The sequence below is a fragment of the Phaethon aethereus genome (assembly GCF_964289735.1).
Source record: "Phaethon aethereus genome assembly, chromosome: 12".
NCBI classification, from domain to species: Eukaryota; Metazoa; Chordata; class Aves; order Phaethontiformes; family Phaethontidae; genus Phaethon; species Phaethon aethereus.
Window position 1 is genome coordinate 14,910,435 of NC_138588.1, and position 11,852 is coordinate 14,922,286.

At 37.3% G+C, this 11,852-nt stretch overlaps 1 protein-coding gene across 1 annotated transcript; it reads right to left on the minus strand.

The window, feature by feature from the left end:
- Positions 1-1,414: 1,414 nt before the first annotated feature.
- On the minus strand, positions 1,415-9,652 carry DNAAF4 (dynein axonemal assembly factor 4; the record flags this gene model as incomplete). The annotated part of the gene is made up of 9 exons (XM_082005072.1): positions 1,415-1,563; positions 2,965-3,070; positions 4,094-4,247; positions 5,058-5,167; positions 5,819-5,964; positions 6,722-6,962; positions 7,705-7,838; positions 8,781-8,928; positions 9,530-9,652. 9 exons carry the CDS (start codon positions 9,650-9,652, stop codon positions 1,415-1,417), a joined length of 1,311 nt encoding a protein of 436 aa, XP_081861198.1.
- Between the last annotated feature and the right edge of the window lie 2,200 nt (positions 9,653-11,852).

The following is an 11,852-nucleotide window of genomic DNA, read 5'->3' on the forward strand; positions in this document are numbered from 1 at the left end:
CCCTCCTTCCAACTGCTATAAATGTTCTCTCCCCCTTCCACTGCAATGCAGTAGGTATCTGTAGGAAACAAGGAACAGCAGCTACCTCAGACATTTCTGACTCACCTCAGCACTTCTCTCAAGGCTGTAAAGCAACTGGAAGCAACATCTGCTACCTTCTCCCTGTTCCAAGAGTATAAAATGTACAGAGAGTAACAATATCTGCCTAATAAATATTTTCTTCTAGACACAGAAATCAATCATAAATGGTATTCAGGAATCGGAGTGATGTGGAAAATTCAGTCTGCTAAAACTGCTACTGAAAGGAGTGTAGTTGAAATGGTCACAGTTTGGATAGAATGCCTAACAAAACAGAACCACTGTTCTGTCCAGTGTTTTGGTTGTCACAGTAATACAAATACTAACATATACATATATAAGCAATACAATCCTATATTACATTCTTTCACTATTCAAAATAACAGGTGCAGGACTTCAAAGCACAGTGTCATGCTTCATGTCATTTTACAACACTTTTAACCTCACTAGGATGGTCCCTTTTTTGAGAATCTTCAATCACATCAGTACTCCTGAGATACTGGTCAATGTCAACAGAATACAAATCAAAATACCAGCTCAAGAAAAATATATATTCTCATATAAATAACAATGTTTTTTATTTAGAATATGCTTTACAGCTACACTATAAGATTACTAACGGTAGTAGGATGGAAGAAGTCAGTCATATTCATTGATAGGGTAATTTATCACAGGATTAATTTACCATTACACTACAATACCACACTACAGTTTTATAATTTTTCCAATTACCTTGTTTGGTCAGGCCAAACAAATGTTTCAAAATAGCCCGAAAATATTCCATGTACGTTACTTTATTTTAAAAAGAACGTTTGGCATGACATAAAATCTACCTCTATGCTTCCAGGTGGAGGTTTTCTGAATTGGATGCCTGAATTAGAGTTTCAGATGTGCCACTAGGAACAATAAGAAAAGAGGAAAGCATATAACCATAACCATGTAACACGTAACTGTTTCAGCTCTGGTGGAGAACAGAAAGATAAGAAGTTAACAGGTGTTCACTGTATGGAGCTACCAAAGTTGTCTGAAAACCCATTGTCTAGATTCAGTGGATATTTCCAGACAAATATTTCATTTAGTTATGAGTAACTTCAAATCAAGTACCAAAAGCATTTTTTAATATTTGGCCCACCAATATTTCACAGAAAGCAAAAATGACAACTTTGTATCAAAATGGTATAAAATATAGCTAATCATGTTTGTTATAATACTATACTTTCCAAAAATAGTAATTCATATCTCCAATCTTTTACCAATTCTGTAGGAGTTCTGAGTGAAACAGAAAAAGGTCTAGTTAACAACATATTGAAGAGAACTAAGATTCTTTCTGATGCCCTCAAAAGGCATCCCTCTCAAAAAATTCCTTTTTCATTTGTTTAGAATCTTGTGTTGTTCCTTGAATTAGGTGTCGAATCTTCTCAGCATCTTTTTCTATAGTTCTATTTTTGGGATCAATCTTGAGAGCTGCTTCATAATCCTGAAGGCCTAATATAGATACATTAATAAGAATGTCAATCAATAATGCAAAAAGCATCCTCTTTAGTGACTAACTGGAAATAATAGCAAAACTCAAGATAATACTTTATGCATATGACTAGGGAGCAGTTGAGCAAGATGGAATCAGAATGACATTAGGTTTAACTTTTGACAGTAAATAAGTTTATATTTTGTTTATATTATTTTACAAAACATTTTAGTGGAAACACTCTACTACATAAACATTTTCATGTATTGAAACATGGAAACAGAGCCTCTTAATTCATATATATATATACACACACACATATGTATGCACAGATGCCTGAGAGGAGTGTTTAGAAGTGTTCTGCAGAAGAGAGAAAAAATTGAGTGACAGAATGAAAGTGGATGAAAACAAGAAGGAAAAAAAAAAAAAAAAAAGACATTAAGTGTCAATACTGGAGCTTGCAGAAAAAAAGGCAAACCATGAGTACAGGAAATAAAGTCTCGTTTAACTCATAAATTTTACCTTTTTTCTTTTTTATAAAGTTTCCAAGTGCAAATGGAGAAGGTAATGACAAAGGGATTCAGGTAGAAAAAAGGTAATAGGTAGAAAAATGTAACCGATGTGAAAAGCTTAGTATTTCAACATTGACATACTGAATATTCTTCACTTTCTATTACTGGCTTTCACTTGTAAATCTGCCTTACAAAACTAAACTCTTAGAGAACTCAGTAGGAACACTGTTAATTCAAATATTTTCACACAAATCACACATACTTGATGAAACATTTTGCTCATCAATATGTGTTTCATACATCATTTTACAAAGATATGTTACGAAGCACTGCACAAGCAAATACTGTAGAAATATTTCAGGTTATTTGAAGTTTAGTTCATGTTATAGTTGGTAATCTCAAAACCAATAAAACATTACTTCATGGACAGCAAAACCAGTGCAACCTAGTCTCATATCATATTGCTTCCCAATGCAAATACCTCATCTCTGACCTCCCATTCTTTCCTCACTAATAACTTTCAGGGCCACCAAGCTGCTATGGTCAATAGCTGGCCATTATGCACAGAAAGACTGACTAACCAACAGACCAAACAGAGGATATACAACTCACTAAAGACTTTTCCTCTATCGAGAAACTAATTTGTACTCCTTTACATTAGGAGTAAAATAAATTTCCTTAAAACTTGTAAAGATTTTTCAAGTGAAATTGCAATTAGCCAGTAAATTAACATAAAAATCACGGAAGGTGGTATAAAGGTTCATAACAAAGAGAGACACAAACTGTACAGGCCTCCTTTAACATCTCTCCTGAAAAAATAAAGGTGTGAGCAGTGTCACTGAGTTAAACAGAATTACTTGCACATCACTATAAATCCACGTGCGTGTTTTCACAAAATCAAGGTCTCACCTTCAGTATATAATTCCAGTTGACAAAATGCTGTTCCACGTCTCACATACGCTTTTACTCGAGCATTCACGTTATCGGGAACGGGTGGTGTCAGCAGTTCTAGTGCCTTTACAAATGAAAACACCCAAAATATTTAGAGGCACATTTTCCATAATTTTGGGGTTTTTTTGGCATTTACACACACTTCTCTCACGTAATTACTATTATTATACAGTAACATAATAACTATTCAAATTTAACTATAGCACTTGTGAATCTAGTCGTTAAGATTTATATCTGTCACCCCACAGTTTGCTAAACACAGTTTCATTACCATGGCTAAAAACTGACAAATGCTGTGTTAAATGTTTATTACAGTCAAATAATGTATTCTATTTTAATACATTTTTAATACATGATATTACATACCATTATACCGCAAAAAAAAAAAAGCAGCCCTAAAGAAGCACATGTTTTTTCTAGTAACTACTCTACAACACAAGTTTCAATCCTCAAGTACTTACTAGTTCAAAAAGTAATAATTCCGGGACAACTTTCTCCAAATTATTCAGGTGCCATTTGAGATCTCTCCTCTCTCATTGCACCAATAATGGCTGCTAAAACATCGAGATGACACCAGGCATTTTTAAAGAAGGGCTGTATGTTGGGGGTTTTTAAAGGTACCCTCCTCTTCACCACCATCTTTTTTTTTTTTTTCCTTTCCACCAAATGAAAAAACACAACATAATACAAAAAGTATCTGTGTATATTTAGTTTTTTCCCCTGTTTAAAGTTGTCTTTTTTTACCTGTAAAGAAACATGTACTGAGTCAACATATGGCCATTCGGCCCAAATGTGTGGAAGCATAGTTTGGGGGTTTTGTTGAATTTGAATTTTTAAATTCAAAATTGATATAATGAAGCCATGGTGAAATATTAAAATTTGATAGTGATTGTTTTAAACTTCTGAAGGTTCATTAATCAATCACTATCAAATTTTAATATTTCACCATGGCTTCATTATATCAATTTTGAATTTAAAAATTTTGAATCACACTAATAAATATTTACAGATCTGCTTCAAAAAAGCATCACAGTAATAAATGACAAGCATGTATAAGATGACAGTCTGAGAACATATATATTTATACCTTAGAGGAATCTTCAATAGCTTTATGTAAATTTCTCAGTTTCAGGTGGCAAGCAGCACGATTCAGGTACAGTAAGGGAAGCTTATTGTTTAGCCGCACTGCGAGGTTATATGCATTTACAGCTCCAAGATAGTTTCCCATTGCAAACATTTTGCTAAGTATAAAACAAAACATGAAACACGCACTTTAAACAAGGTGATAAATCACAACAATAAATACCTGCTTATTGTTAACAATTTCTTTTAAAAAATGTGAAGTTTTAGAAGCTTTTCCTTGGAAATTGTCATTTAGACCCTTTTCTGAGAACAACATAGCTGAAGTTCAGTCAATCTTGATGCTACAATACAACATGTAAACACGCAACTTAAAAAAATAGTCATTGCTTAAAAGCAATGAAGAACAGTAAGAGGTGGACACATCTATGCAGACACAGGACTAATTTTGAAACCTATGTATCTGATTATGATTACCTAATCAAACCTTTCTCTATAACACAGCTATAGAAACATACCAATATTTTAATCAAATTCTTAAAGTCTGTTTTAGACAGGCGTTTAACCTCTCAATAAAAAATGTAAGTTAAAGGAAAACCACCTAGGTATAATATTGCACTGACTTAACTGTCCTCATAAAAGAGTATGCATTATGCGTTCATAATTATTTTGTTCATCATGAGCTTCAGCAAGGGCATCTCATGACTTTATCAGATTCAAATCCCACAGGCTGTCAATAAAATCTCTACCATTCACCACCTGTGTCTAGGATAAATAGAAAATACCAAAACTAAACAGTAGACACACACTGTATTAACTAATATTTCATTTTAAATACATCTTCTACTGTATTTCATTCATCTTCATATATGTATATGAAGATATATTCATATATTCATATATGAATACATATCAAATATATTTCATACATCTTCAAATGTATTACATTCATGCAAGTGAATCTAACTTACTTTCCCTTGTCCTTTAACCAGTCTGGATTCCTCTCCTCTTCTTTTAAATCTTCCAGCTCAGACAAATCGGCACTTATTGTTCTTTGAGCTTCTGCTTGTTTACGTAGCCACTGTGAATATACAACGTGCAAGTATTATTTCTGAAGGAAATTTCAAATCCAAAATAGGATTTTGCTTTCATCTCTTCACTCACTCTTATCCAAAGAATTCTATTTGCCACATATTTTGGACAGAGAGAAATATTTAATAATGTTAGATATGAAAACCTTCAGGTTTCCCCAAATATTTTATTACTATGGGAGAAATAAGGTTACTGCATCACTAATACACTTTTGTTTGCTTATTTGTTTTGAAACTTCCAAAATGACTCTTTGTGTTCATTCAATAGAGCTCAAAAGAGCTTCTAAGAACACAGAACTTAAACAATCTTAAATATAAGAGTAAAGACATTTCAAATTTTGTACTTCAAGGAATTCAATTAATATTGATGTCTTTTTTTTTTCCCCCTCCCAAAAAAAGGAACATGATATTTATTAATCTGCACAATCACATGCTTGGTGAAAATAATTTTTATATAAAAGTGTTTCTTTAAATCTTAATTTAAGTGAGACTGCATTCTTTGGAAGATAAGAATATTACACAGGTAACATTCCTTGGCACAGGTAACGTTTTTGTTTGTCAACTTACCGAATACAAGGTAAATAATTCACCACCTTGGAAGACAGTAGAAGCATCATACTAAAACAGAGAGCAATCCTTACCTCCTCCTCTTCTGCGATGCGAGATTCTCGCAGAGCGGTAGGAAAAACTCGTGACGTAAAGTTGATTTTAATTGTAGCAGCAGATCGAGGAGCTGGTAACTGTTCTTCCTTTAAATTTTCTGAAAACATACTACAGGAACCATGACCTACAAAAAAAATTGGAGTACTGGAAATGAAAAATGAAGCAAAAGGGACTTCTCTGGTTTTCTACCAAAGTCCAAAGTACACCTAGTTTAGAAATTCTGCACATTAAAACTAAATCTTTAATAGCTTTAGAAAGGTTTAGACTTGTTCTTTTGAAAGGAAGGTTAAAAAAAATTATTATTCTTGCTGTATCATGCCATCTATTTACTGGCTACATTATCTGTCACAAATGAACTTACGCTCCTTTTACACCACCATCTCTGTCACTTATGTGATTCTCTGACGTGGCTACTGCAAGAGCTAAAACGAACCTTACCAAAACAAAGAAACAAAACAAAATTGTAATATTTTCTGTTGTTTTAGTTCCCTGAATTGGCTCTCCGTGGGGCCAATACATGGAATAGCGAGAACGAAAGGACATTGCCCGTTTCTATGAAAACGAGCAGTTAGGTAACTTTGTGTAACATGAATTCCACCCATAGAAAGTCTGCATTACACTGTCAGAAAGGCTTTCTGTTTTACTCTTCTAAAGATTGGAACAAAATCTTCCCTTGTATTTCCAGAGACTTAAAACAGAGCTAAGAACTCACATGCCTTAGTTCAATAAATTGCCTGAAAATAAAGACACTAAAATAACTGCAATCTAAGAGAATTAGTTCAGTATGATGGAGACAAAGATAAATGATTATTTAGAAACATTTTGGAATAAAGCGATACCCACACTTTAAAGAATTATAAAATACACTCCAATAATACAACCTTTAGTAGGTTTGAGTCTGGTCTTAGAAGTTTCTCCATTAGGAATCCTAGTTTTGTTCATTTTTTCATCTTTCTTCTCCTCTAATTGCTCTACTTCTTGATGTAATTCCCCTTCTTTTTGTACCTTCTTTTGTTTCTCAGCATCGTTTTGCTGTTTTTTCCATAACTCCAACTCCTTAGTGACCTTCTGCCGCTCCTTTTCTTTCATATCTTCAATTCTTTTTCTTTCTGCTTCTTCTAGCTGTTTGAATGATAAATCTATGAGATATGTAACACTTGATAATAGTAAGATGACTAAGTAAAAGTTACCATTATTTTCGCAGTTTCATAACCCAAGCATAGTGTCATCATTAATGTGGTCATACAAGCAGAGTTATGAAAGATACCGAAAAATGATTCTGAGAGTAAAGATTTCTGATTAGCTTTTGAAAGTCATATCTTTTTAAAAATCCTTTTAAACACAAATGAAAGGACCAGACTTTTTATATACATAAACATTTTGAAGAAAAGAACATATCTTAAAATACACATAGAAAGCAGAATGACGAAGATACACACACACAAAAGGCAATGAACAGCAAATCTGATATAAAATATAACAGTCGATAAATAAGATTTTATTTTTACATCAGGATTTTTTACAGTGCCAAATGACTAAACATTTGTACTAATGCAAAGGCCACAAAAGATTACAGTTTTGGCACATTACTGTAGTCTCCTTTCAACTGAAAAATCTGAGCTCCTTGTCAAAATTTTCATTAGTGTTACTACTGGAAAATGGCAACTTCCAAGTATTTTTTCTTTATCATTTTCATACTTGGTAACAGATATGTTTTAAGTACAAAGAAATAATAAGGTTCTTCACCACTGTAATAAAAATTAGTCCTTTTCATATTTTTTAAGGTACATTTAACCAAGCAGCTGCCAGATTAGTTAGTAATTGTTTACATGTATATGTCTTGAGGAGTTTCTTCTAAGCTTACCTTCATTGTGGCCTCCAAAGAGTATTTTTTGTGTTCCTGCTTTGTAGCTTCTTTTGCTTCTGTCTCCTCTTTTGCCTTTTCATGGGCTTTTAGAACAGCGTTCTCTCTTATATGCTGCAGTTTCTCCTTGTTAGCTTAAAAAAACAAATAAAAGTTAATTTAGTAATTTAGACCTGAAGTTCTACTGTTATGTACAAAATTAATAAAAACAGGACTCCTTTTGCCTGGGAAAACTTAACATGGTTCAAATACCACTGTTGTGGTTTAGCCCCAGACGGCAACTAAGCACCACGCAGCCGCTCACTCACTCCCCCTCCCCAGTGGGACGGGGGAGAGAATTGGGAAAGAACTTGTCGGTTGAGATAAAAACAGTTTAATAGGACAGCAAGAGAGAAGGAAACAACAATGATAACAACAATAATAATACCAACAAAGGAATGTACAAGAACAAGTGATGCCCAATACAGCAATTGCTCACCACCCAGCGATTGATAGCCTGTCCCGGGCAGCGATTTCCACCCACCGGCCAACTCCAGTTTATGTACTGGGCATGACATTGTATGGTAGGGAATATCTCTTTGGCCAGTCTGGGTCAGCTGTCCCGGCTGTGTCCCCTCCCAGCTTCCCGTGCACCCCCAGCCTCCGTGCTAGCAGGCCAGCACAAGAAGCCGGACTGTCCTTGACTACTTAGCAACAACCCAAAACATCAGCACATTATCAACAGTTTCTCATCCCAAATCCAAAACATAGTCTCAGACTAGCTTCTGTGAAGAAAACCAGCTCTATCCTGGCTGAAACCAGGACAACCACAAAACAGTCTCTATCAAGTTCATCTCTAAAAAAGAAAAACTAAGATTTACTTACACACAAAATGTAAGTTTTACAAGAAACATTGTTTTGTGCACACTAGAGCTAGCAGACATTCTTTGACTGTTTTCATGTACTTTCTATTTTTAACAACAAGGTTTAATTTATAATTAAATATAAAATGTTATAATTAAACGTTATACTTTGTAAAGTTTTGGCACAGTTTGGGTTTCTTCCATGCAATCTACTTTTCACGGTAGAGAACTTACCATTTGCTAGAGTGAGGGAATCCCACATGGCCACTTCTTTCTTATACAATGTGAAGAAAATGATTCCATTTCCAATCTTTGCTGTGCTATTTGTGTCATCAATAGGACCATATAAAATGGCTTCAAATAAAAAGGGAGGGATGCTTACCTATAAAAATATAATTAAATTGTATGAATGTTTATAATTTTTCATTAGATTTCACATATTCAAAATACTCAGTACAAGCATACAGTAAACCTCGGGAAACACATGCTATTGACAAAACTCATTTGCTTAGTATGCAGTATGGAGGTTATGTTTTTTTATTAGACCTAATAAAAGAGATTGACAAATTTGGTCCTTCAGCATTGCAACAGAAGCCGTGGACGCCTAATTTAGAATTATTATTCATAACACAAGCAGATGTGTATAATTCAGGCCATTTATGAGAGAAAAGGCAGCTAGTACCTATTGAGTAGCAAGAGCATTAGTGCAGAGAAAAACAAACAGTGGTAACAGTGGGGAAGTGGGGATTAGTGGAGGGTAGTGGGATAGGTATTTAACAGCCTGCAGCATACAAAGGGAGGTTATAGATTAAATATTATAAAAGATCAGAAGCTTGACAGCGCTGCCATGGTGTATTATGCGTGCGCTTTTTAACAGAGCTATAAAGTAACGCCAAGCCACGGGCACAGTACATCACAGGGCGGCGATACCGCACGACAGAGGCCCGTGCGCCGAGCGACGGCGCGGTGCGCGGCCGCCTCACCTTCAAGTACTGGTCAGTGCAGAAGATGTTGGCGGGAGTGACCCGAACGCCGCGCAACGGTAGCGAGAGATAGACAGCGGAGCCGGTCTGCCGCCAGCTGTACTCCCGCAGCCACACCGGCATGGCCGCGCCTTGTTGCTACGAGCGCTCCACCGCCGTTGCTAGGGGCAGGAGAGCTTCCGGTGCTCGCAAGAGCACTTCCGGGCCCCGCCCGCGCTGCCAGCAAGGTGGCAGGCCCCACCCCCGGCCTCAGCCAATGGCGGTCCGCGGAGCGCGGGTCGCGGCGCAGCGCGCGCTGGGCGTGGTGGTCCCCCCAAGCGGCGGGGCCTGAGGGGCGGGGGGGTATCCCAGGCCGGGGCCGCGGTGCTGCAACGCGGTCCCCGGGATCCCCACGGTTCCCCTTCGCCGCTGCGGAACACGGCGGCAGCAGCGCGATCCGCAACGCGCCGAACGCCGGCCGGGGCGGGAGAGCGGCGGCCTGGCGGTGCCGCCGGCGCCCCGGGCACAAGGAGCCGGCCCCGCTGGGGAGCGCCCCGCCGCAGCCGCCCACCGGCTAACGACTGCGCCAAGGCCAGCCGCGGCTCCCGCCCCATGCGGGGCGGTGCACGCCACGCACGCCCGCGAGTCCCTGACGCGGCTTAAAACAAAAACTGTCCCCGGGGCTCAAAGTAACAGTGCGGACAGTTCGGGAAACGTCAGTACCTTGGCCGTCTAAAACCTCGCGAGATTAGCCGATAGGATTCCTACTGTAGGTACTGGCCCGCTGACCTACCCAGACACAGCGAACGTAAGGCACTGGTCTGGTTTTCATCACTCGCACCTAAGCAGAGCACGAAGGAATGCAGCTCTGACTATCCAAATACATTTCCATGAAGAGACAAACTGCTATTAGTTTGAGAATTTCTGGTAAAAACTATTAGAAGCTGAGAACTGAGTCAGCAATACACTGAAATTTCCCTATGTCCTCTAAAAATAATTAGGTCGTACTGGTAGCTCCATGCTATTGCCTCAAAACATGGTCTATTCTGCCATCTTTGTCAATAACTCGGGAGGCAATTTGCACGTTGTTGCTCAACCTTCCTCAAACACACAGTAACTACCGGCATCTGCCAAAAGAAAGTCTAGTATATAGAAAGCAAGCACTTCTGCGGAATGTGGGTTGAAAGGCAAACACATTTGGATAAACATCCAGGTACATTTAAATTCCTTGAAAGTATACAATTACTTGGACCTCTCTGGAAAAAATCCAGAACCAAAAAGTGTAGTTTTCCCCCTTTTCATTCTTTTGAAATATGACCAAAAATTGAGCTTAACATTGCACACGTTAGCTAAGATTTCTAATGTGTATCGCTAAAGATTTAATTTGTACGTTCTAATTATCTATACTCTGAAGCAATGCTTCAGTGGTTACCATTAAGTAGTGTGTGTATATGTATACACACACATATATATATAAAAAAAAGTGTGTGTATGTGTGTATATATATAAGGAGATTATCACAGAGGTTTAAAACTTTTTCAGAGCAAGAAATCCACCATGATTTATATGATTTCTGGGTTATTCTCCACCCTCACTCACTCACATCAATATCATATGGATGCATGCTTGCATGGGCTGGAATCCGATAACTGAATTAAATACCTCATTCCAAGAGCATTCAAAAGTACAAGAGGAAAGAGATTTAACTGAAAGTCAAAATGTTTTTAGGTATTTTTGGCACACACACTTTTTTTTTTTTAAACCTTGCATGATACGTATTTTCAGACTTACAGCAGGATCTTCACCATGGCATAAGGAGCCTTGCTGTCAGCTGCAGAAGATGAGACTTCCGTAGTTTACAGTTCTGAACCTAGACTTAAACCATGACGTCTCCATGAACAGACTGCTATCAGTCTAAGAAACTGTAAAAGAAAATAAGTAAATAAAAGCTGAGGAAAGATTGTCCTTGTGAGAACAAAAGTCCTCCTGTTTGTTTTAAACCTGTCTTGTGTCACCTTTATTTAATATCTCTTAGTTGTCTGTATTGCAAGACAAATTCCAGGCAACTGCAGACAAGGATGAAACAAGGAAGTTCTAAACATCCCTTCTGTACCATTTAGTTTTTTTATAGACCCTTCTCCACTCTAAGAGATGTTCTTTTTTCCTAGAAAGACTCTTCACTTACTTGCATTTCTTTTACATAGCTTTATCTTCCTTGCTGACCTCTGAAGTTTTCCCAGTCCTACTATACTGAAAATGGAGAGGCCAAAACTGCAAAGAGTAGTCAAAATCCTATTTGCCTGCTTCCTAGATGAAGTAACGAAGAGTTGGGGGCTGGAGGGCA